Source organism: Miscanthus floridulus, chromosome 16 (genome assembly GCF_019320115.1).
Source record: "Miscanthus floridulus cultivar M001 chromosome 16, ASM1932011v1, whole genome shotgun sequence".
Classification (NCBI taxonomy): Eukaryota; Viridiplantae; Streptophyta; class Magnoliopsida; order Poales; family Poaceae; genus Miscanthus; species Miscanthus floridulus.
In genome coordinates, this window is record NC_089595.1 from 106488302 (window position 1) to 106515730 (window position 27429).

The 27429-nt window shown below is 44.0% G+C and overlaps 2 protein-coding genes across 2 annotated transcripts; both read right to left on the reverse strand.

Annotated features, from left to right (window-relative positions):
• Positions 1-1062: 1062 nt before the first annotated feature.
• LOC136514334 (uncharacterized) lies at positions 1063-6390 on the reverse strand. Its single transcript, XM_066508316.1, has 3 exons — positions 5901-6390; positions 5660-5735; positions 1063-1552 (listed from the first exon to the last, which is right to left on the reverse strand). The coding sequence occupies exons 1-3, from the start codon at positions 6261-6263 to the stop codon at positions 1419-1421; spliced, it is 573 nt and encodes a 190-aa protein (XP_066364413.1). The 5' UTR covers positions 6264-6390; the 3' UTR covers positions 1063-1418.
• A 1094-nt stretch (positions 6391-7484) lies between these two features.
• Positions 7485-17112, reverse strand: LOC136512934 (protein MLN51 homolog). Its single transcript, XM_066506938.1, has 11 exons — positions 16439-17112; positions 11737-11839; positions 10691-11097; positions 9898-10595; positions 9358-9472; positions 8931-9053; positions 8781-8833; positions 8596-8641; positions 8326-8503; positions 7925-8010; positions 7485-7832 (listed from the first exon to the last, which is right to left on the reverse strand). Exons 1-9 carry the CDS (start codon positions 16957-16959, stop codon positions 8476-8478), a joined length of 2094 nt encoding a protein of 697 aa, XP_066363035.1. The 5' UTR covers positions 16960-17112; the 3' UTR covers positions 7485-7832; positions 7925-8010; positions 8326-8475.
• Positions 17113-27429: the final 10317 nt, after the last annotated feature.

The following is a 27429-nucleotide window of genomic DNA, read 5'->3' on the forward strand; positions in this document are numbered from 1 at the left end:
ACTGAAAGCGCATATCGCAAGCGTATGTTTCAAGCATTTCAGATGTTTCAGAGGTATGTTGCAAGTATTTCAGATGGATGTTGTAAAAGTAGATCGGGATGTTGCAATGGTTGCACACTTATGTTGCAAAGATCGGTTACCAATGTTTCATCTGTGTTTTTGGAACGTATGTTGCAAGTGTTTTTGTCTGGATGTTGCATATGTCCACACATATATTGCAAGTATTTTATCTAAATGTTGCATATGTTTGCAAGGATTTTTAAGTGTTTCAAGTATTTCAGAAGTATGTTTCAAGTGTTTCATCTGTCTTTTTTTTTGTATGTTGCAAGTGTTGCATCTGTATGTTATAAAAGTAGATCGGGCGAGTCTATTGGATCTCCCATCTAGTTGGTGTGGATCAGATTTTCGATGGTGTTTCTCGACTCCACAGTGGTTAGGGCAGTCCCAATGAAAGAAACTAGTAGTTTCTATAACATAGGATACCGCACCAAAAAAGTACTGTTTTCCAACCCATGATTTCTATGAGTAATAACTATTTTCTCTTTCTCTCTCCCAACTCTATCTTTTCCTCCAATGGGAGTGCGACACGAGCTCCCTAAAAACTGGTGGTTTCTCCCCAATGGTGATTTCATGGTTTCTTAGTGCATTGGGTTAAGAGTAGACCTGGTTTCTTCATGAAGAAACCATTTCTATGATTTTTGCTCTCTTTCTTCATTAATTACGTTGCCACATCAACGTTTTGCCTACGTGGCAAGTCATTTAATGAGGATAGAAACCATCATCAATGCACCATTGGGACTGCCCTTAGTGACGGTGGGCAGACAACGCCCCTGCAGCGCCCAATGGTCAGCAGCGGCTTGAGGCAACTATCGGGCAGGTACCTCCGACGTGTGGGCCCACGTGGGACGCGTGAAATGGTGTGGAAGCGGACTGCCGGTGCAGACGTCCGAACGCCCCGTCTATCCGGACGTGCGTGGCTCCGGGCGCTAGCAGTGCCTAAAGTAAAAGCATCACCGCTCTATTTATTTTTTTCAGATATAGAGATATAAGAGAGGGAAAGTACACGCCTTTCACTGTTTAAATTTAGTGCACTGCGATTTTGTACAGCCCTGGAGATATCAAAGTCCCGGCCTGTGACACTAATACCAGTATCAAGTACTCCTACTATACCAGCAACAACAGTAAAACACCTAACTACTACTGCCACAGACGCACAGTAGAGTAGCGCACACAGCCTTGACGAAACGCTGCAGCGGTGCAGCCTCTGCAAGCGCGCGCGATAAAAGCCAAGTCTTGGCGCCATGCATGGCGCGTACGAACTTGCCGAATCTGGGCGCGATGTGGCTATGAATGCCGGCCCTTCTTCAGAGAACGATGGATGGAGGACAGCCTGGGCGTGTGGCAGCGCCGGCGGTCAGCTAGGCCGGGGCCGGGGCCATCCACAGCTGCGCGAACTTGACCTTGGAGACGCTCTGCAGCACCTCCAACGGCGTCACGTCCCCCTTCACCACCACCTTCTTGCTCTCTAGATCCACCTCGAACCATGTCACGCCTGCAGACACCAACGTTATCGGATAAACTATAAAATGACTGTCATAAGAGCATCTTTAATTTAGCGTGCCCCAACAATTACATAGGGGCTGAATCTGATGTTTCTTTTAGCAATCGGCCAAGTCTAATATGGTCAACAAAAATAAAGGACCATAATGGTATTTTCTTGCTAATTGGATGATGGAATTATAAGTACTTATTTAAGAAATTGTTTATACGAGGGGGCTATCACCCGCTTTGGCCCCAATGAAGCTCCGTCCCTCTTAGCCTCTATTTTATTTTTGAGTTTATACAAGGGGAAAAAGACAATAAGGTGTAGCATAGAATCCTCGAGCCCTCTAATAAAGGAAGCTCTCAAATCCACACTCAGACCTCAAGCCCATATTCTTCGGGTGAAATAGGAGTTATGGACCCACCATTTCTCTAGCTTCCTCTCTCTCTCTCTCTCTCTCAAGGTCTCCATCACCTTCACGCCACCACTATCGTCCCATTCTCTTCCTTGGCTTCTCCAACCACTGTCTTACAACACCAGCGGTCCAAGCACCCACCAACCGGCCGCTGCCAGCGCCCACGACCCAGATCCAGATCCTGTCAGCCCCCTCCCTCCCGTCTCCGGCGAGGTCGCCGCAGCGACAGGGAGTGGGTCCCCCTTCCTAGTACTTAGTAGCTAATAGCTATAGAGCAGTAGAGGTCCCCAAGATGGGTGTCAGCCTGGCCGTCGCCGTCGCCATTGCTGTTGCTGTTGCGGCCTTCCTCGGCATCTTCCTCGCCGTCGACGACGTCTCCGCCATGGTCAGTATAAATAAAATAAATCCGTTCTCCTGCTATGCGGATCTCCCCTCCTCTATCTCCGCTTCCACCTCCACTCACCATCACCGAAATCCGTTCTTCTCTGCTCCGCAACCTTCGCTGCACGCCTCCACCTCTTTCTTGCAGCCACCAGTCCTACCGCTCCCTGCTTCAGCCAGGCAGCTCCTCCTCTGGCGTTGGTTTGACAGCTCCACCTCCACCTGGGATCCTGGCTTGAGCCTTTTCTATCTCCGGGCGACGACTTCAACAACATCCTTCGGTCGCCGGCATGAATCTCCTTCGACGGCTCTACAGACCCACCCTTAATCGACGCTATGCGCGGTCTGTCCATCCGGGTGCAAGCGTCTTCGACGCCCCTGCGGCCCCTCACTGGCGGATTCGCCTTCCTCAATGCCACTGACGCTGTTGCATTCTTATCCAGTTGCAGGACTTTGTTGTAATTTGGTCTTCCATGGAGGATCTCTTGATAAACTGGCTGCTTTAATTATATAATATATGTTGTTGTTGTAAAAAAACCACTGTCTTACGAAATCTGAGCCCTGCACCGCACCTACGACAATTGGGATTAGGCGCGTTAACCTTGGCCACAAGCTTTGCCACTGTCATTCTGGTCCTGATCTCGTGCATCGCTCTCCATGGTCACCCGCGCCGATCGGCACCCTCCACCTCTGAATATAAAATTATCCTGGCCTCCAACATTCACAAGGGAACGAGTACAAACTTGCTACACTAAAACTGCACCTCACCGATAAAGCATTTTTTCACCCGATTCACTAATGGTTATTTTCCAGGAATGGTCATAATGGAACGAGTACAAACTCACTGCATCAAAACTGTACCTCGCCGGTAAGGCATTTTTTTCACCAGATTCACTGATGGCTATTTTCTATGGATCGACCCAATCTTCCTTCTGGATAAGGCCTAGCAGTAGTACAGTACTTCCTCCGTTCCAAATTATAATTTATTTGACTTTTTTTACTCTAAGTTTGATCACTCGTCTTATTAAAAAAAATTGTGCAAACATAGTTAAATTTAAGTCATTCTTGAAGAACTTTTTGTTAATAAAGCAAACTACAACAAAAAAAACTGATATTTAGCACAATTTTTTGAATAAGACGAGTGATCAAACTTAGGATAAAAAAAGTCAAACGAACTATAATTTAGAATGGATTCAGTAACAACTAGCAGTGTGTGGCGTCATGCGTTCTGAATATCTGTTGCCTGTTTTTTTTTTTTGTAACTGAATATCTGTTGCCTGTTGGCAAATGGGGAAATGGGAAATGGCCATGGCCAAATGCCCAATGGATGTGATGTAAGGCATCCGCAACCGCAAGCGACATGGGTACAGTGCCAAGGACAGATCCATCAGCGAGCGCCGAGCGGCAACGAGATGACGGTTGCCGTCGATGCTTGGGTGCAAGGTTTTTAATCTCGGTATCGCCAAAATTTCGGCCACCACCGAAATTACCGAATTTCGCGAAATTCGGCCGAAATTTCGCCGAAATTTTTTTAGAGATTAGCACATGAAGTATGTTTTTTCTAAAAAAATTTGGATCTAAACAAATATTAGTATGATTTATGACTACATATCTATTAAATAGAAGAATATGCAATATAAACAATAGAAAAATATAAGATTAGAGTTATATAGCACATGTATGCACATGTATTAGTGTATTAAAAAATTTCGGAGTTTTCTTTCGGCCACCACCGAAATTACCGAATTTCGTGAAATTCGGCCGAAATTTCGCCGAAATTTTGAACCCTGCTTGGGTGGGCCTGGCCCAAGGGGCAAGGGCAATGTACGTGGATGGGAGCAGGAGGCACCCGATGTGATTTGATCGCTGACGAGATCAACAACCGGTGATCCTGTGACGTTGCATGAAGGAACCACGCATGGCCCTAGCATGCAGCAGTCATATTACTGATAGAGTACTGCTATACACTACACGTACTGCCACTGATACATGCGTTGATGCAGGAGTAGTACGTACATAGTGGCACCACACGAATTGCAGCTGCATTCAGTGCAAAGCTCTCCAGCCAAGGCCCAGTTTAGTTGCTGAAAAATTTGGCAAAACGACATTGTAGTATTTTTGTTGTTATTTGGCAATTAGTGTCCAATCATAGCCTAATTAGGCTTAAAAGATTCGTCTCGTGGATTTCGTCTAAACTGTGTAATTAGTTTTATTTTTTATTTATATTTAATGCTTCATGCATGCGTCTAAAAATTCGATGTAACGGAGAATCTTGAAAATTTTGGTGTTTCGGAGGGGAACTAAACGGGCCCCAAGTAAATGCCTCTCTTCGTACTTCCACCATCAATTCCATCGAGATAAATAGAATATAGATGACGTCCTGTGCTACCGAAGATCTGGACAGCTTTTTCTAAAGATTTGATAGTAGTAGTACTCTCTCTCGTTAAAAAATTATAATTCTCAAGTCAAATAATTTCAAATTTGATCAAATCTATAAAAAAAATTATAAACAATTTATGATACAAATAGATATCATTAGATTAGTTATGAAATATATTTTAACAGTGAATATATTTAAAGATATAAATGTTGATATTATTTTTTGTATACTTAGTCAAAGTTAACAAAGTTTGACTTGTTTAAGACCTAGAATCACAATTTTTTAGGATGGAAGGAGTACACGGTAGCCAGCTAGGATGAGCATAATGATAGATGATGGTGGACGACTGGATCAAGCTTAAATACTCCTTCCTTCGTGTAAACAATGCGATTCTATAATAACCGAGTAAATATATTTATGATATTAAATAAATGTCATTAGATTTATTGAAATGTACTATTTCATAATCTACATATTTTGTGTCATAAATATTGACACTCTTTTTAATAAATTTGATCAAATTTTAGATAAGACGCCTAGACTGTATTACACCTTTACTCCTATTCAGCAGTTGGAGAAGATACGCCCTGATCCTACTGAGAACTACACTGTAGGTAGCTTGCCTTGGCATGCAGGGCAAGGGTCTGGTCTCTTTCAAAATGTGGGAACGATATATTCATAATTCATTAGTCCAATACAGAGTAGCTGACGATTGAGTGAATCAGGGAAACACAAGTGAGAAAAGGGCAGGTCTTTGACCGACCCAAAAGGGCCGTGGCTTATCTGACAAAATGTATCCTACTAAGTTTGGCATGAATCTGGCCTAGAGTAGTTCAGAACTTGAGATCAGTTTGACTGGCATACGAATCAATGCAAACACTCTTGCATTGCAGTGGAAGACCGATCCAGTGAAATAATTGCGATAGATAGATGAGTGTACCTTCCATCTTGGAGATGTGCTTGTGGACCTTCCTGGCGCAGCCGTTGCAGTGCATGGACACCCTCAGCTCCACCGTCTGCATCGATCATCAGGATCATACAGCAAGACCACCGATCGGTCGGAAAGAGAGAACACATCAGACAGACAGACATACAGACAGAGAGAATGGTGCAGTGCATCGATCGGAAGCACAGGGAGAAGGAACGGCGGAGCAACCACACATGCAGAACAGTGGCCATACCTTGGGTTGCAGATGGAAGCCGAGCGTCCCTGCCCCATCAACGAGGTCCTTGAGCCGCAGCTGCCGGTGGTGGTGGTGGTCGCTCGCCGTCACCAGCGCCGCCCTCTGGACGGCCTCCTCGTCGTCGTCGTCCTCCAGCGTGCGGACGCAGACGCAGGTGCTCGTGCACAGGGACAAGGAGAAGCAGTCCAGCAGCACCCTGCCGATGCGCGGCCGCCTCATCGCCGCTCTCTCTCTCTCTCTCTCTCTCTCTCTCTGTGCCGCCTCAAGCAACAAAGCAAAGGCGGCGTACCGACTGCCGATTGAATTGATCTCTTTCTTAAAAAGGAGGGGAGCTGGGGAGGCAGTGTTCTCCTTCTCCATGCGATTCTCTGTCGTCGAGATCTAGGCAATAGTTATGGCCATGGTAAATGAAGGCCTGCGGGTACACACTAGCTACACAGTCGCCATGGGGCGCCAGCGACACACTATCTCTAGTTCTGGCCGTGGCAACTGGCAAGGGATCGGCGGGCTGCAGGTACACGAACACGAGGGAGCAGTAGGGAGACCTACACCTACCCCTAGCTACCATGCAGTGCGTACTCTGTAGTCTGTACTAGTACCAGTGTACCACCAACAGTGCCGGCCGTCTCAGTAGTATGTTATCGGGCTCGTACGTCTCGTAGTTCAAATACACCCTACGTACCTCAATTGCAGCTTAAATTAATCACGAGCAGGGGATTAAGGATGACAGCTATTTCTGCAGCTAGGTAGCGGGGACAAGGTGCCGATCTCTCCATGTGACAATGTGCTGCCACTACACCAATCGCGCATCGCAATATATTGTTGGTTTTCATCATGCATGCATTCACGGCCTGGAAACTGTACTCTCGATTGGAGATGTTAACACTAGATGACAGCGGCTCAATCATTGAGGCTCTTTCTAATAAAAGAGGGATCATATCATGCCGGCGGTCGGCGGACGACAGTGTTGCCAACTGGCTAGCCTGAATGATTTCCAAAGATTCAGAAGGACTGTGTGTGTTTGAAATGGCTAACAAACAATGGGCCTGGGCGCCGCGTATATACACATGCATGTGTCTACTCCATTCTCTGGGATACGTTATATTCCGGTCCCTTGGTTGAGATCCAATCCAGTGCATGTAGGCGAAACGGCACGGTGTGGGATCGTAGGACAGGGTATGCTGTGGTTGCAGTAATGAAAGGCAGTGGCTGTACACGGACCAGGACCAGAAATTGATCCATGCCCCCGTGACAATAATAAGTTTACTGTTATATTCACAGAGCCATCGGACAGTTGTAGGCCCCGTTTTGAACACGAGATTGTTTCCTAAACACTGTTTTTTTTCCTTACAGAATTTCTGCAAAATTCCAACATTCCAAAGAGAGGCTAAACCTATAATTACCGCGTTCCAAACGAGGCTATAGTTAATTTGTAATGCCCACGGTACAGATCGCTCCTGTGCAAATAGACAAGGTAGAGCACGTTTTTGATTGGAAAAGTTGCTAGAGCACGTTCGGAAAAAGTTGGCGTCTCCGGTCTTTGAATGCAAATGCCCTGATTTGTCAACATCCAAAGCAAGATTCACCACCATAAATCAGGCTCCTGGTATGTTTGTTATTAACTACCAATACCGTACCATTGTCATGGGCAATTACATCTTGAACACAGTGGATCATATAACAAGTTTACAGGTTCTTCGTAATATAACGGATGCAAGTCCGCCGGGTACCAAAGAGCTAAAGAAGGCACAGAGGCACAGAAGCAAGCACACACCCAAGTACACAGACTGATGTACAATGGAACGCGAGCTTTACAGTACGGAGGAGTCTCACGATTTCCATCAAGACCTTCACACTTATGGACTGTATGCAATATGCTGCGACGACGTCTGATATTGTGGTGACATAAGAGTACCATGTAAATCTCACCTGACAATGTAAACACACCAGGGTCACACAACCGTTCACTTCATAGCAAGGACCAAGAATTCATCATACACTTGAAATGCCGACAAACTCACCTAACAATAATGTAACAACACCAGCCCGGCAGAATAATCACAGCAAATGACCATAGTGATGGTTTGAGCACCTTCAACTGTCAAACCTGCACATGGGCAATGTCCAGATCTTGTAAGCACGACCAACAACAGTGTGGACAATAAGCACTGAAACGAGATCTAGGCTAGTTATTACAATACTCCCTCCAGCCAATAATACTTGGCGTTTCTGACAGGGAAAACAACTTAGCTTGTTTTTGCTGTCTGAAACGTCAACAAACCATCACTAGAGGTAATATCTACACTAATGAGAATATTTTCCAAACCAGGTTCTTCACTACTTCACTCAGACTTAACTGTGAGCAGAGAAAAGATACAAGAGTCAAACCATAAGGGGTGATATACAATAGAAGTGTATGTACCTGGCATTTTTTGGGTTACAAGATAGCCCAAAGTGCTAGACATCAGACAGTGAAATGTTACAAGGATTTGGTAGGCCTGGGTCTCTTGCACAGGTCTTACTTGGATCCAAAGCTCCAATGAGTCCTCACTGATTACTATCATCAATATGTTCATTGGCCAAAGTTCATCTCCGAGTATCTTTAGCAAAAAAGTGGAATGATGTCAACACATACTATAAATTAAAGCAGCAGAGCAGAAATTAGTATATTAATGTTATTTTTTCAACATACCGACGAGGTTTATTTTGGCGTTGAGTTCTTTCATCACTTGCAACCTCTGCACAAAGGAAAAGGTGTCAAAACATTTCTAGGACATAAACTACATAAGCAAGGCAAAGCTCCTAACATAAATGAAAATAGAAAAGTGGTATTTGGTGGGGAATTGCCAATTAGAGTAAAAGAGAATCTTGATCTACCTGTTATTTCTTGGGACTTCGACAGAGAAGAAGCATTATTTGCACTAGGTTCTCTGCATACAGGAGAGAGGAGAATAATTCAACCTACTTTAATAACACGTACAATTGATGAAAACAAAAAATTTGATATCGCACCATAGGCCAACATACCTAATAGAAACTGATGAAGATGCTTGTTCAGATGGTCGAGAGTAATAACTTCCATCCACGGCTATATAAGGTGAACCATAAGGTGCTCCTAGAGCTCCAGAGGCACCAGTCAATATCGGTAGCCTAATGTCATTAGGATACCAAAGGAAGGGAGTTAGGTACTTAAGTACAAGCTAATTATGAGTACAATACTGGCACATTCAACTGATAAATACAAGAGTAGCACTCAGTCTGAACAAGTAGTATGCAGCTGCATATTATTATATTATAAGATTTGCTTTACTTCACATGGTTATTAATGTCAATGCATACTCTCCATAAACATACCAACAGCAGAATGGCAACTTAATATAATACCACATTGCACCAATTATAGAAAACAAGACAAATGTGCTTTCAAAAGGTCCTGATTTAAACAAGTCCTTACCAGGTCATCTCAGAATTATTGAGACCAAGTTGTTGTTGAGACACAAATCCTGGCAGAGCCATACCAATTGAAGGAACACCGCGCCCAACTGGTCGCTGACCTCCAAACTGCATAACTGCACCCCCAAAAAAAAAGAGTTGATGGTTAAATTTAAAAAACATATATGCAGGCTAAAGCAAGTACGAAGAGGAGGTAATAAGCAACTGAATGCTTGTATGATGGTGCATTCACACTATAAATAATACTGCCCATTTACCAGGAGGCTGATAACCTTGAATGCAACATGACAGTATGGAATTGAACCCAATTTTTAAAAAAAAATAATAATAGCCACCTAAAATATAGTAAAGTTTTTTTTATTTGTGTAGCTTCCTGGGTCGCAAACTCTGTTCAGTTACTTCACTTAACATGACAGGATTGGAAACTATGTTCAGTTACCTTCTTCACTAGCTTACGGTAAGTTTCAAAGTAGTTTATTTCTTTGATATGCTTCACAGAGCATGTTATTGAACTCATATTTTACTGAGTGATGATACAAACCTGGCAGCAATGCTGGGGTACCATGGAAATTTTGATCACCAAGTGTAATGCCCATTGCACCTGTAGCCCCAAGAACATGAGCCCCACCATAGAGAAACGAAGACTGCTCTTCTCCTTGGTCATCAGGTTGTCCCTTAACTGTTAATCGAGAATCAAATTTGTTTGATCCAGTAGGTGAAGAAATTTCAGCGTCATCACCCAAAATAGTTGATGTAGGTTGTGCAGGTGATATTCTACTACTATTGCTGAATCTTGCACCAAACGTCTGGGCAGGCATCCTGGGTGCAGATCGTGTAGGGGATTGAACTGGGTTTTGTTGAACAATTGGATGCGCAGACTGGCCATAGTCTCTATTGACTTGATTAGTGGCTAAAGGAAATGGACGATTTGATGATGATGCAGCTGGAAGCAGTGCAGGTCTATTCATGCCGTTCATAGCAGCTTCAACATGCCCAGCTGATGATGGTACAAAGGCCTTCCCTCTCAGTAGGTTATTACTAAGTTGTGCATGCCCTCCTTGACCAACTGGGAACTCTTGAGTGGATGACCTCGCAGGATAAAATGATGGTGAAGCTGAATTCAAGTTTGATGCAACAGTCTGCTTAATAGGAAGGACTTGTTCAAGTCGCGAATTTGATCCTTGAGTTTGGTCTTTTCCCAAGTTTGCATTCGGCGAAGTGTCTTCAAGGCTCTGAGATCTGAAATGTGATAACAGAAACAATTCTGATATTAGTTATATATCTCAGAAGAGAAGGTGTGAAGACATAAGATCGCATAAAGGACTTCCACTCACTTGGTATTTTGCTCTGAAGATACATCAGTGGTACTTTTCAAGCGTGGTTGGTAACGCTTGGAGCCTCTTCCTCTAACCAATCTTGGTGCATTCTTTTGACTCTTAGCATCACCATAGTAAGTGCGAGATTCATTTGGGACAGTATCATAACTTTTAGCATCATCATAGTGATCACGAGATGGTTTTGGAACTCTATTCTTCCCATTAGAGTATGACGAATGACGGGTATTCTTGGTGTTATCATGGTATGCATGAGATTCCTTTGGAACATAGCTATAGTTCTTGCTACCATCATGATAGTATGCTCGAGATCTGTTGCCTCTGAAGTTACCACGGCTAATGCCACGAGTTCTACCACCTTGTCCACCACCACGTCCTTTAAAGCCACCTTCCTGCTTTCTTTTTGGCTGAAAGTACAGTTGAAGAAACAGTAACATGTTAAGAAAGGAAGATGGGCGTACCCAGTGCAGAGAGCTCCCGCTCTGTGCGGGGTCTAGGGAAGGGTGTTAGTGGCAAGCCTTACCCTCGCCTATGCAATGCGAGGAGACCGCGACTCGAACCCGGGACCTTCCGATCACAGGCGGTAAGACTCTACCGCTTGCACCAGGCCGTAAGACTCAACCGTTAAGAAAGGAAGATGCATCCATAAAAACAAAACAATAAAATGCATGGATGGTCCTTAAACTTGTCCTGCAGTGTCATCTAGATCCCTATTCTCTTAAAATGCACATCCATGTCCCTAAATTTTATGTGGTTCACTTGAGGTACAAATTACCCTAATCAGAAAGTGATTACACATACGTAGCACTCTAGTGTGGAGCCCAAGATGCCCCCCTACACCCCATGCTCTACTATGTGCTCATGCCATCACCACGGTGCACATTTGTATATATTGCAATTTATAGGTAACACATTTGCATGCTACATAGACAATTCTATGCTAATTAGAGTAATTTGGACTTCAAGTGGGACACTCAACTAATTAGGGACCTACTAGATGACACCGCTGAACAAGTTTAAGTATGGCAAAAAAACATAAAACGTACATTGCCACCATGAAAATCGTGCAGATCCATCTCATCAAATCTGTCATGGACCCAAGCTTGCTGGTCTTTAGGACTCCACAACCTTCTACTGTTCACCATTCTCCTACATGAGCAATACTGAAACATTAGCAATCAAAACCTCAAATCATAAATAAATGATCTTAAATATCAAGCTTATGTGACAGAGCATCACATCAACATTCTTAATATAAAGGATATCCATGCAAACATAAGGTTCTGTATTCTGACTGAGTTCAGTACAGAGTTCCCTCACTGATCAGGCCATAATGTTGCAATGCATGCAGTATAATTTTTAAAAATATAACAAATAATATAATATATACAAATTCCACAAGCAAAATGATGTTGGTCAACTACTCCCTCTGTCTAACTCTACCAGAAACCTTTTTGAAGCTCCCATCCAGTACTTCATTTATATCCTCCTCCTTTACTCCCTGTGCTAGAACGATGCATGATATATTTCCAATGGTTGAGATAGCAAGCTACATTCCGGCAGTACTTTTCAGCGAACGAACAGTGTTTTTCTCTCACAACAAATCAGCATAAGCATCAGCATAAGTCAAATTTCAGTGAAACGAACAGGGCCCATACCATGCTTCAAATCCCACTTGCCCTGTTTCATAGTGATTCTTGTCTGTTTTCATGCACAATGTATCATGACTCACGAGGGAAAATTGCAGTATGCACTTGAATTTTGTTGCCCCATTCACTGCTCTTTAATGCAGTGCATTATACAACAACAACAACACCAACAAAGTCTTTAAGTCCCAAACAAGTTGGGGTAGGCTAGAGTTGAAACCCAGCAGAAGCAATCAAGGTTCAGGCACGTGAATAGCTGTCTTCCAAGCACTCTTATCTAAGGCTAAGTCTTTGGGTATATTCCATCCTTTCAAGTCTCCTTTTATTGCCTCTACCCAAGTCAACTTCGGTCTTCCTCTGCCTCTCTTCACGTTACTATCCTGGCTTAGGATTCCACTACGCACCGGTGCCTCTGGAGGTCTCCGTTGGACATGTCCAAACCATCTCAACCGGTGTTGGACAAGCTTTTCTTCAATTGGTGCTAACCCCTAATCTATCACGTATATCATCGTTCCGAACTCGATCCCTTCTTGTATGACCGCAAATCCAACGCAACATGCACATTTCCACGACACTTATCTGTTGAACATGTCGTCTTTTCGTAGGCCAACATTCTGCACCATACAACATAGCAGGTCTAATCGCCGTCCTATAAAACTTGCCTTTTAGCTTCTGTGGTACCCTTTTGTCACATAGGACACCAGATGCTTGCCGCCACTTCATCCACCCCGCTTTGATTCTATGGCTAACATCTTCATCAATATCCTCGTCGCTCTGTAGCATTGATCATAAATATCGAAAGGTATCCTTCCTATGCACTACTTACCTTCCAAACTAATATCTTCCTCCTCCCGAATAGTAGTGCCGAAGTCACATCTCATATACTCAGTTTTAGTTCTACTGAGTCTAAAACCTTTGGACTCCAAAGTCTCCCGCCATAACTCCAGTTTCTGATTCACTCCTGTTCGGCTTTCATCAACTAGCACTACATCGTCCGCGAAAAGCATACACCAAGGGATGTCCCCTTATATGTCCCTTGTGACCTCATCCATCACTAAGGCAAACAAATAAGGGCTCAAAGCTGACCCTTGATTTAGTCCTATCCTAATCGAAAAGTCATCCGTGTCTCCATCACTTGTTCGAACTCTAGTCATAACATTGTTGTACATATCCTTAATGAGCCCGACGTACTTCGTTGGGACTTTATGTTTGTCCAAAGCCCACCATATAACATTCATTGGTATTTTATCATAAGCCTTCTCCAAGTCAATAAAAATCATGTGTAGGTCCTTTTTCTTCTCCCTATACCGCTCCATAACTTGTCTTATTAAGAAAATAGCTTCCATGGTTGACCTTCCGGGCATGAAACCAAATTGGTTCATAGAGACCCGTGTTATTGCTCTCAAGCGATGCTCGATAACTCTCTCTCATAGCTTCATAGTATGGCTCATCAACCTAATTCTCCAGTAATTAGTACAACTTTGAATATCCCCTTTATTCTTGTAGATCGGTACCAATATACTTCTTCTTCACTCATCAGGCATCTTGTTCGATCGAAAAATATGGTTGAACAGCTTGGTTAGCCATACTATAGCTATGTCCCCGAGGCATCTCCACATCTCGATTGGGATACCATCCGGTCCCATCGCCTTACCTCCTTTCATCCTTTTCAACGCCTCTCTGACCTCATATTCTTGGATTCTCCGCACAAAGCGTCTGTTGGTGTCATCAAAAGAGTCATTCAACTGAAAGGTTGTGTCCGTATTCTCACCATTGAACAATTTATTAAAATACTCTTGCCATCGATGTCGGATCTCATCCTCGTTCACCAAGAGATGCTCCCTTTCATCCTTAATGCACTCAACTTATTTGAAGTCCCTTGTCTTTCTCTCACGAACCCTAGCCATCCTATAAATGTCATTCTCTCTTTCCTTCGTATTCAAACGTTGGTAAAGATCCTCGTACGCTTTACCCTTTGCCACACTTACAGCTCGCTTTGCAGTCTTCTTTGCCACCTTGTACTTCTCTATGTTGTCCACACTCATGTCATGGTACAAGCATCTATAGCACTCTTTCTTCTCCTTAATAGCCCTTTGGACTTCCTCGTTCCACCACCAAGTATCTTTAGCCTCGCCTCCACTTCCTTTGGTTACTCCACACACCTCTGAGGCCACCTTCCGAATGTTGGTTGCCATCTTCTCCCACATGTTGTTTATGTCCTCTTCTTCCTTTCAAAAACCCTCTTTGATAACCCTTTCCCTGAATACCTCTGACGTCTCCCCTTTCAGTTTCCACCATTTTGTTCTTTCAATCTTAGCTTGTTTATCCCTACAGGCACACACCTAAAAACGAAAGTCTGCCACCAAAAGCTTTTGTTGAGAAACAACACACTCCCCTGGTATCACCTTGCAACCCAAGCAAGCTCGTTTGTCCTTTCTTCTTGTGAGGACAAAGTCAATCTGGCTAGAGTGTTGTCCGCTACTGAAGGTCACTAAATGAGATTCTCTCTTTCTAAAGAAAGTGTTGGTTATCATCAGGTCAAAAGCTACCGCGAAGTCCAGAACTTCCTCCCCCTCTGATTCCTCTACAATACTCAAAACCTCCATGAACTGTCTCGAAACCTACGCTTGTAGTACCTACATGCCCATTAAGATCTCCTCCTATAAAAAGCTTCTCACTACTGGGTACAGCTCTAATCAGGCTATCTAAGTCTTTCCAGAACTGTCTCTTAGCACTCTTGTCGATGCCTACTTGGGGGGCATACGCACTAATTACGTTCAAGACCATATCACCAATGACAAGCTTGACTAAGATAATCCTATCTCCTTGCCTTCTCACTCCCACCACACTATTCTTGAGGCTCTTATCAATCAAAACTCCTACTCCATTTCTATTCGCAACTGTCCCTGTGTACCAAAGCTTGAAACCTGTATTGTCCACCTCCTTCGTCTTCTGACCCTTCCATTTAGTCTCTTGAACGCATAATATATTTACACGTCTCCTAGTCGCGGTATCAACTAATTCTCTTAACTTACCTGTAAGCGACCCTACATTCCAGCTGCCTAAACGGATCCTAGTTCATTCGACTAGCTTCCTTACCCTTCGCACCCGTCGAATCAGATGTGAAGACCCTTGCTCATTTTTCACTACACTCGGGCGCCGATGTAGCGCGCCACTAAGGATGCGACGACCCGATCCTTGATCACTTGACACCGTGCCCAGATCGCGACACGGCGCGTCACGGGGGTGACGACCCGGCCCTTGCTCATTTAACACCATACCCGGGTTCCGATATGGCGCGTCGCTAAGAGGGTTACGCCCCAACGATTTTCTTTCGGGTTTCATCTCCATTAGAATGGCGATTTAACGTTGGCTCGCCACGCCTATCACAACCCTCCTCCTTTGCCAGGGCTTGGGACCTGCTATGTTGAGACCAACACACTCCCCTGGTATCACCTTGCAACCCAAGCATGCTCGTTTGTCCTTTCTTCTTGTGAGGACAAAGTCAATCTGGCTAGAGTGTTGTCCGCTACTGAAGGTCACTAGATGAGATTATCTCTTTCTAAAGAAAGTGTTGGCTATCATCAGGTCAAAAGCTACCGCGAAGTCCAGAACTTCCTCCCCCTCCTGATTCCTACTACCATACCCAAAACCTCCATGAACTGCCTCGAAACCTCGCCTTTTTGCTCCATGTTCTTTTTGAGGGAAATGTTTGCTCCATGTTACACAAGTAACGGCCATGCATGCAAGTTATAGATGCATCGTTATTCTAGAGTACAAAGAATAGAATAAATGTTTTTATCTACCAAGTAAATGAGTGAAAAAATAGATAAATCAACTCTGTCATAAGTTTTTTAGCTATATTGATTCATTATAGTAACATTAGGTGGAACACTTTGGTATTTTCACAATATTATACATTAGTCAATGTACCAATGTCCATAGATGGAAGGAGCGGAAAACAGAATCCCGTCAAAGGGCTCCAATTAACTCCAACAATGCAACTAAAGTAGAGTACCAAATGCATGTCTATGGTCCAATTTCCATATCACTTGCGAAATCAACAGCAGGATAGGCAACAAAAGTCCAGGAAAGGCTCTACCTTTGGCGCCCGCGGCCACGGCCACGGCCCCGGCCCTCCTGGAAGCGGTCGTCGTGCATGTAGAAGGCGCCGGTCGTCGGAACGGCGTAGGGCTCGTTCCCCTTCTTCTCCTCCTCTTCATCCCCTGGCGCTGCCTCACCCGCCTTTTCAACTTCCCCATCCCCCGCCGCCTCGCACCACTCCTGCCCCGCACCGGCAACCGCCTCGGCAGCCACCCCGCGCACTCCGCCGTCCCCTGCTTCGAACCCCCCGTACTCCTCCTCCTCGTATTCCTCGTACTCCTCGCCTTCCTCGTACGCGCCCTTCTCGTCGTACACCTCAGCGGCGCCCTGCCCGTCGGAATCTGCGTCGGATCCGGCCTTCCTCCGCCTGAAGGGCGTCCCTCCATCCTCGTCCTCGTCCTCGTCCTCTTCCTCGTCGTCGCTCGCAGCGTCGCGGCGCCGCAACGCGGAGAGGGGCGCGTCGTCGAGGTCGCTCTCGTACTCCTCCTCCTCAGCCTCCGGCTTCTCCTTGTCGGCCATTGGGGCGAGCCGAGAGATCGCGTGTCGGATCAGGCGAATCCAGCGACAGAATTTAGGGCTCGGGCAAGGATTTCGACGGAATTTGGAAGGTTCGAGAGGCTGCGTCTGCGGAAGGATTGCTTATGCACGGGTGGAGAGGTTGGATTGAGATTATAAAAAAGATTTAAAACCATTGGAGTGTCCAAATCCTCGATTTGAAGATGTCCTTTCCGGACATGTGGGCCCTGGTGACTGGTTTCTTGTAAGGCTTTGTCGAATAGGATTCTGCCTGCGAAAGCACTTCGGCCCGCTTTGTGTTGCTATAGTTGTCTTTGAGTTGCTACTATAGTTGTAGTTGGTTTTGATTTTTTAGTTTGGGTTCAATTCAAATTGTATGATTCATCATGATGATGGGAAGAATTATGCTCTCACTCCGTTTTTTATATTCCTGGAGTCTTAGGGGTGTTTGTATTCAGTGGCTAAAATCTAGGAGGTGTTGTGAGGATGTCATATGGGGTGTTCGGATATTAATAAAAAAATAAATTAGAGAATTCGTAAATACTCCACGAAACGAATTTATTAAGCCTAATCAATCCGTCTTTAGCACATATTTACTGTAGCACCACATTGTCTAATCATGGACTAATTATGCTTAAAAGATTCGTTTCGCAAATTAGTCATAAACTATGTAATTAGTTTCATAATTAGTCTATATTTAATACTCTATGCATGTGTCCAAATATCCGATGGGACAGCGACTAAAGTTTAGAAGGAGTAACCAAACACCCCCTTATGCCATTCAAAGGAAATTTCAAGTTCCATAAGACGTATTCGCTCTGTTCTAAATTGAAAGTCACTTTGACCTTAGCAAATTCGGTGTACCAAAAAATTAAAGTGACTTATAATTTGAAAGAGATGAAATGGTAAGGTACTGTGGCAGAACCGTCTAATCTAATGCCTCCCAGGAGTACTTATCTTCCATTAGACACTAAGTACTTAAGGGAGAACACCAAATTACGTAGTTTCGTCGGGCATACCCCAAGGGAGAACCCAAAAATCCACATTTTTCCATCAGGATAAAAAATGAGAGAATAAAGCTTACGTCATTATTAATCATTTCTTACATCACTTTTATTACAACATCAGAGTATAATATTTATTGCTATAACAGTGGAATGTAATAATGTTATCAGAGTTAGGAACAATTTAAATTAACAACAGAATATAAACGTGTGATCCAAATTACAGCGGAAATAAATAGCTATTCATGGCATGATAAATCATTGATAAATAAACTATGACAACAGATTATAAAATTTTCATTTATAAAAATATTTAGTGAGAGTTATAAATAAAAACTATGATCGCAACGTAAAGAAATTCTCTCTAAGTCCACCAAGAGGAACCCACACACAAGGGTCAGTTCAAGCATCCACCTGTCACCTGCAACAGGGAAAAATAAAATCCTGAGTACTCAATTATACTCAGCAAGACTTACCCGACAGGAGGAAAAAAAGACTCCAAAGATATTCAAGGCTATCTGACTTGTGGGTTTATTGCATCTGCAGGAAGCATTACTAAGCGTGCGTTCTTATATTCGATTTTTATTAGCACTCGCATTAGTTCATTAACTAACCATTCTATGTAAGCACATGTGCTACTTACAAGTAGGTGGTAAGCAATCAGATTTCCTTTTACCATTTTTCATCTTCTAGTTCTTACTATGGTGCTAGATCCATAGACAAGCCATACTGGATTGCCCAGCGATTTATGAATCAATGTCCCCAGCTGGGTACCCCGAAAACACACGCCCCACTTGTACCCCAAGCACAAGTAGGACCAACCCACTACCCACCTGTCACAGGGTCCAGGTCCCCGTCTAAACTAGGACTACAAGCCCCCGCTCCTGAGTCCCGAACTCAGTGTGGTGCGAGGACCTCCTACTCAAAAACCACCTTGATAGTCGGTCCGAAAAGAGCCGAAACCCATGACAAGAGAATAACAAGTCTTCCTTACGCCCATACCCAAGTATATACACAGGATAATAAGTCTGTGACTTGCCTAAAGTCCAATGCAACGGCCGGTCCTTAACCGACACAGATAGGAAAAACAGTGTAACCAAACTATGTCTCATTAGTCGTAGGACATAACCTCTTACACCCACCAATACTTAAATCATATCCCTGCCCGGTCACCATTTTTTCTCTCTACCATTTATATTTTTCAAGTGATAATAATACAGTAATATATTTTCTATCTCTCGCGAGTGACAGACAATCACTCAACTTCTATCGGAGTCCTATTGCATAGCAATCTATATGATCCTGTCATACTAGTAAGACTCATAGGATAAAGATATATATATATATATATGCAAGTGGGTTTCATTCAACTCCTTAAAAATTAATGCACAAACATAATTTAAAGTGCAGAAAAGTAGGGGTTATGCACCAGGGCTTGCCTGGGTAAGATATAACCAAAAGTTAGTATTTGTATCTTCAGATCATCCACCATCAACTGAATAGAAAGTCCATTACATCATCTCCTGGAGAGAATACAATTACACCATGTTCGGATTCCCAATCATCCTTCAATTGATCCGTTGATCCATCATCGTACCTATATGATATACATTGATACAAATGCATACATGTAAATAATCAACGACAGCCAAAATGCTTAGAAATCTGATCACGCCTCATAAGCTAACGAGATAGCTCTAACGCTGATCTACGTATCCATGTTGTCGAATAAGGTGTTATTTTTCAACCAATGTTTTAGTTATACAAACCCAAGTTGTTTCTTTACTCCATTCTATCGATTTAATCTTTATTCAAAATGGGGTATCATTATCTATGTAGCAACTAATTATTCTGGAGCTATAAAATTACAGTGAGCTACCATTAATAGTAGAAATCTATTGTATAATTTTTAGAGTCAACACTATCACCGATTTATCACGGAAATTCCTACAAGTTCACCTTTTAACAATATTAAGCATGTTAAAATAATTAGAGCAACCCTACAAATATACCGAACCTATACGAATAAAATACACTATTAGATAGAGCATGATTTTAGAAACTCAACAAAACTGGTTTAACATTTTTATGATTTTTCTACTATTTATTTTTAATTTTTGAAGAGCACTGACTTAACCAAAACAAAAATTAACACAAAAAGAACAAGGGCCTGAGCGGCCGGCTTGGCCCACAGACACGCGCATGGCCTGCTAGCCAGGCGCAGTAAAGGGCGCAGCGGCCCAGGTGGAAATCTGCGCACAACTGGCCCAGGTGCAGGAGCGGCACATGGTCGGCCCAGCACGTGGGCGCGAGTGGCCCAACACGGCATGGCCCAGGCAGGTCGCTCATTTTTGCAGAAACAACCCCGTAGTTCTACCAAACCGACCCGCAGTCCACTTTATACTATTCATCTAAGTCTAGCGTTTCACGTCTGGATCCAAAGAAAAGTTCTATTTCCATTTCTCACCTTTTCTACCTCCTCAAAACAGGGCACGAACAGGGGAAGCAGAGCGCCGGCCGATACGATGACTCATCAGCGGCGGTGCTGTCGTGGCGCCACGATAGCCTCGCATGTGCTCTAGGTAGGGCGTGACTCGGCTGGAGGCAGCCCGCAGTGGTGGTTTGGCTAGGCGTAGGCGGCAGTCGCCCCTGCCACACGTGTGGGTAGCAACGGCTCAGCCAGGCATGGCCAGTGGAGTACCCACCACACGCACACACGGACAGCCATGGGGCGACGGCGGTGGCTGCCTCGTCGGCGCTAGGCAGCAGGCGGTGATTGGCGAGGGCAGCTCCTCAGCACTTGGCAGACACGACACACCCCTAGTGATGAGGATATCACTACTTCATCGCATACAAGCCAAGTAGAGGAGGAGGTCCATCATGGGCGTCCAATTCATCTTTTTCATGGTGGAAGCCCAGTCCAACTCAAGTTCGAGTCTAGTTCGGGCTCCAGGACCAGTCTGCCTTAAACTGGTCACCCAGGACGTATCTGGACTCCGTTTTCGATGATCCATATATGGTTGGAAAGCTAATTTTATAAGGAAGCCAATCCAAGTGGTTTCACATTAAAATACCTTCAGAATCAATAGGAATTGTTAAAACAAGTCAGCATCCAGAATCTGCCAGTGTACTACGACACCGTCTTTTGGTCTGTTGGACCATGTATCGTGTTTGGGTCCATTAGGGGGCGCGTCCAGGGGGGTGACGCTAAAGACTCTATAAATAGTAGCCATCGCTCTCCTTAGGGTTTGGGATTTTGTTTAGTTCTTAATTTCCTCGTGAAACAGACATTGTTTTGCTGCAACTGTCACCGTCAAAGCCGCTTGCTGTGAACCAGGGCCCCAGTTCTTGATCTTGTTCGCCTATGGCGATTAGTCCTTTCGAATAAATACTTGAACTCCTTCTTGATTTCATAAGCCTCATATTTATTTACAATTTCAGATTGCGTTCATCATGTTCTTGCTTGTGTTCTTGATTCGCTTGCAGGAAAGCCTTCTCGGCGAGGTCAATCGCATTCGCGTGGTTGATAACCAACAGAGCAGTGGTGTAACGGTTGTGGGGATCCGAATCAATCTTGGTTCGAAGCCTAGATCGTGAACGTCGAGTCTCCACCAATCGACGCTATCATACATTTTGAAAGATCGGGCCTAGTCTATATCAAGTGGTATCAGAGACCTTGTTGCCCGTTAGGTATAACTTTATTTTCCTCTTTAGATTGTTACTGTTTTTGCATTACCTATAGTCCACAAAAAGCAAAAAATATACATCGTCACATATTCCCTATCCTATAGCCTCATTGTGCCATGCAATTTTGTCTCTGTTTTGCGTTGTTGAGTTTGTGCCCTAGGTCAAGTTCTTGTTGTTGGTTTTAGATCATTTTTAGTCCAGTTTGTGTTTTCTCCTTTGTTTTTCATCATAATCCATGAACATCTCCAAGTCTTGTTGAGTTTCCTTTATATTCATCAAACCCTAGTCCACATCATCTTATTTGTTATACTTGTCTTCACTGTTTCCATCAAATCCTTGCTGCCGTGACCAATTTTACGCATATTGTTCCCATTTTGTCCTCTAATTCGGAGTCCGTTTTTAAAACTGGTCTAGTTTTCGTATACGAACTCGGATTTCGACGTTCCATATATCAAAATTGATTAGAAAATTTTTTGGATCTGTCCACCCCTCGCTTTATCAGGGTCGGAGATTTTTATTTTAGTCAAAAAGTGGTCACAAGATTCTCTTTTCGTGGTCACAAGGTCTTTGTCGATTTCGAGCACGTCTTCTGGAAATTCCACAGGCCACGTCTTTCCCTTGTTTAAGCTCATATTTTCTGTGGTTACTTCTTTTGTGCTCCTAAGTGAAGAAAAATATCAAAAAAAGAAAAAAGAAAAAGTCAAAGAATCCCAAAAAAACAACGACGGCCCAAAAATAGAGAAAAAAGAGAGGAGTAAAAGTGGAATAATATCTAGAGGAGCACTTAGAGAGCGCCATTTGAGCTGTGTTTGCGTGTGCTGATTTCTACCTTGTTTCTAATCATATTCTTGCTGTTCACATCACTTGATACATCTGGTACTTGGAACGTGAGTAGGCCAGCAACTAAGACAAGTACTTGGGATACTTATTCAGCTTTGCTATTCAGTTGCAAATTTTGTTATTCCTTGCTACTATATTGTGCCTGTCCAAGCTCCACTTTCTTCTAACCAAGTACAGGTTCGCCTTACAACTGTTACACTCTAGCTACAACGGTATCACAGTTACCGACCGATTGCACCGCCTGTTGCTTTGGTAAGAACACTTGTAAGACCGTGGTAAGACGCTTGAGAGTTGAGTGCCTTATTTTTCCTTGTTCACAACCTAAGTAGTTGGTAGGGATAATACTATTTATATTGTCTTTTTCTTTCTACTAACCATGTCAGGAAAAGCCAGAGACAGCGGCAAAGGAAACGAGGACGCACCTATAGATTTCAATGACTGTGTTTCTAAAAATGAGCTTCGTGTCGTTCTTGATGACAAGTTCAATGAGATCCTTCAACAAATCACCAATTTGGCCAAGAGGATTGAAGATGTTGAACAACGACATCTTAAACCATGTTCTGAAGATGATGATGATGATCTCTCTGAGGAGGACGATGGCGACGTCGAGGCTGAAGCCGAAGCTCAACGACGTGCTGAGGATGTACGTAACCGTAATCGGTTGAACTTTAATCGACGTGGTATGGGAGGTAACAACCAAGGTAATAATGATGCTTTCTCTAAAACCAAGTTTAAGATACCTCCTTTTTCTGATTCTGCTGATCCTAAAGCATATTTAGATTAGAAGATGGCTGTAGATAAAAATTTAGCTCCCATCAAGTACCTGAAGAATATAGAGTTAGACTTGCTACTAGTGAGTTTACTAGTTTTGCTCTTTTTTGATGGAATGATATTTGCAATAATGCTAATGCTAATGCTCAAATACCTCAAACCTAGACTGTACTTAAATGACGAATGAAATCAAGATTTGTTCCTCCATACTATTAGCGTGATCTGCGATTAAAACTGCAACGTTTAAATCAAGATAGTAAAACTGTTGAGAAATATTATCAGGTGTTTTTAATTGGTCTAGCACATAGTAACATACAAGAGGATGATATGGATAAGTGTTCTAGATTTTTTGGAGGTTTACATCGTGAAATACAGGATGTTCTTGACTATAAAGAATGGACTAGATTTTCACAATTATATCATTATGCTATTAAAGCTAAAAGGGAAGTACAGGGACGACAACCTAGGCGATCCACGACTCCATCCGTGACTCCATCCATTCCTTCACGTTCAACCGATGTGAGTAAATTTTCTAATGTGCAGACACCACCAGCGCCTGTAAAGAAGAATTCTCCTATCACACCTTCTTCCAGTGGATCTGCTACACCTTCCTCTAGCAGCTCTTCTAAAGTTGTGTGCCATCGCTACAAGGGCATGGGACATATTGCTAAAGAATGCCCTAGCAAACATGCATATATTGCTACTGATGATGATGGGCATGCTAGTGCTAGTGATGAAGAGAATGAATTTGCACTTGCAACTGATCTTTATGCAGATAAATTTGTGGATAGTGCTAAAGATCCTGATGAGGTAATTGATAGTGTGGCATGCACTGCAGACTACAAATCAATCCTTGTTCAGCATGTTTTGAGTATACAAGTTGAGCCAGTAGACAAGCTACAACACCATAATTTGTTTCAAATGTTTTTCATTGTCAATAATTTCTATGTTCGTGCTATAATTGATGGAGGAAACAGCAATAACTTGGTAAGTTCTGAGCTTGTCAAGACTCTTAGTTTATCTACACGTGCTCTTCCACATTCATACCATGTTCAGTGGTTCAACAATAGTGGTAAGGCAAAGGTAACACAATCTGCTCGTGTGCAATTTTCTATCGGGTCATACCATGATTATGTTGATTTTAATGTTGTGCCTATGCAAGCTTGTTCACTTTTGTTAGGCCACCCTTGGCAATATGATAATAATATTGTACATCATGGTAGGCAAAATAGATATACTTTTATGTTTAAAGGAAAGACCATTGCTTTACTTCCTTTATCACCTGCTGAAATTATGCAATATGAAAAGGAACTTGCTGAAAAGAAAAAGAGAGGCCATGATAAAGACTTTAGCAAACCAACAAATGAACCATCAAGTAACATGAAAGAAGTTTTATTTGCTCTTAAATCTGTTCTTGTTGATCATGATGAACCATGTTATGCTCTAACTTGTACATCGCCTATATGTCCACTTGGTCCTACTCCTAGTGCTATGCCTCTTGTTGGTACTAATCTTTTACAGGAGAAGGAGGATGAATTCCCAACAAGGAAGCCACCATGGTAGCCGCCTTTGCGAAGGATGGGGCGCCAAGATGAACGTCTTTTTTTGGAACCATCGTTGCTGTCATCTAATGGAGGAGACGATCTACTTCAGTCGAGGACGATTTCAATTCAAGAAAGGGAGGATGATGAGGACATCACTACTTCATCGCATACAAGCCAAGTAGAGGAGGAGGTCCAGCTTGGGCGTCCAATTCATCTTTTCATGGTGGAAGCCCAGTCCAACTCAAGTTCGAGTCCGGTTCGGGCTCCAGGACCAGTCTGCCTTAAACTGGTCACCCAGGACGCATCTAGACTTCATTTTCAACGATCCATATATGGTTGGAAAGCTAATTTGAGAAGGAAGTCAATCCAAGTGGTTTCACATCAAAAGACCTTCAGAATCAACGGGAATCGTCGAAACAAGTCAGCGTCCAGAATCTGCCAGGGTGCTGCGACACCGTCTTTTGGTCCGTTGGACCGTGTATCGTGTTTGGGCCCATTAGGGGGCACATCCAGGGGGGTGACACCCAAGACTCTATAAATAGCAGCCATCGCTCTTCTTAGGGTTTGGGGTTTTGTTTAGTTCTTGATTTCCTCATGAAACAGACATTGTTTTGCTGCAACTGTCATCGCCAAGGCCGCTTGCTGTGAACCAGGGCCCTAGTTCTTGATCTTGTTCGCCTGTGTCGATTAATCCTTTCGAATAAAGACTTGAACTCCTTGATTTCATAAACCTCATATTTATTTACAATTTCAGATTGCGTTCATCCTGTTCTTGCTTGTGTTCTCGATTCGCTTGCAGAAAAGCCTTTTCGGCGAGGTCAATCGCGTTCGCGTGGTTGATAACCAATAGAGCAGTAGTGTAATGGTTGCGGGGGTCTGAATCAATCTTGGTTCGAAGCCTAGATCGTGAATGTCGAGTCTCCACCAATCGACGCTATCATACCTTTCGGAAGATCGGGCCTAGTCTACATCACCTAGCTAGGCCCTGCTCGTGCCATGGCAGAGCACAACAGCCTGGCCGCCTGGCGCCTGCACACAACACGGTGGTGGCCCAAGCAGGGACTATGGGCATGGCGGTGGCCACGCTACTCTGGAGGTGGCGCACAGCAGCGGAGATGAAATGACATAGGGAGGTGCACGGCCACGACCAGGCTCGCCTAGTCATGGAGCGGATCGAGGTGGAGCAACATGGGGAGGGAGGGACATCATAGTGGTGGGGAGCGGGACGAAAAGTCACGCGCGGGCAGGCAGCGCTGGTGGAAGCTACGGCGTGGAAGGGGCAACGCATGGGGTCTACAGCTTCAGCGCGGGGCCGTGGGAGGTGTGCACGCACTCGCGAGGGTCTGAGCCATGGACGGCGTAGCCATAGTGGTGGTGCTCTAGGCTCGAGCGGCTGCGGGCACAGGCGCACAACGCGAGGAGGGAAAAGGAGGGGCGACGCTGCGGGGCCGTGGGAGAGGAAGCGACGAAAGCAAGCAGTGAGGGAGGAGGAAAAGCAAGCAAAGCAGTACACAGCAGCAGCAACCCTGCCAACTTTCTTTAAGGCGCTCTCTGAGAAAGGACGCGAGGGAGAGGGAGCAGTGGCATGGCGACAGGACTCGACAACGCGGTGCCACGCGAATAACTCCGATGATTGATGGATTCAGAGCAGGGTTACCACCGTATTTAAGCGGCCAGGATGGCAGTGAGGCAAGGACAGCAATTACAGCAGCAAGGACACAAGGGATCATGTAGTAGCTGAACGCATGGGCGTCACGTGGCTCTGCTGGCTACCTGCCTGCGCGTACGACACGGATGTGAACAGCGATACGTCTTCGGCACTCCAAAAGATCTAAATCCTATCGACTTCCATCACTAAATATTTCACGTGACAGCTCCTACTCCATACCCAGCCATAGAACAAAATATTAAGGTGTTATGTAATTATTTTGAGTTTTATTTGCTCTTAAATCTGTTCTTGTTGATCATGATGAACCATGTTATGCTCTAACTTGTACATCGCCTATATGTCCACTTGGTCCTACTCCTAGTGCTATGCCTCTTATTGGTACTAATCTTTTACAGGAGAAGGAGGATGAATTCCCAACAAGGAAGCCACCATGGTAGCCGCCTTTGCGAAGGATGGGGCGCCAAGATGAACGTCTTTTTTTGGAACCATCGTTGCTGTCATCTAATGGAGGAGACGATCTACTTCAGTCGAGGACGACTTCAATTCAAGAAAGGGAGGATGATGAGGACATCACTACTTCATCGCATACAAGCCAAGTAGAGGAGGAGGTCCAGCTTAGGCGTCCAATTCATTCATGGTGGAAGCCCAGTCCAACTCAAGTTCGAGTCCGGTTCAGGCTCCAGGACCAGTCTGCCTTAAACTGGTCACCCAGGACGCATCTAGACTTCATTTTCGACGATCCATATATGGTTGGAAAGCTAATTTGAGAAGGAAGTCAATCCAAGTGGTTTCACATCAAAAGACCTTCAGAATCAATAGGAATCGTCGAAACAAGTCAGCATCCAGAATCTGCCAGGGTGCTGCGATACCGTCTTTTGGTCCGTTGGACCGTGTATCGTGTTTGGGCCCATTAGGGGGCACATCCAGGGGGGTGATGCCCAAGACTCTATAAATAGCA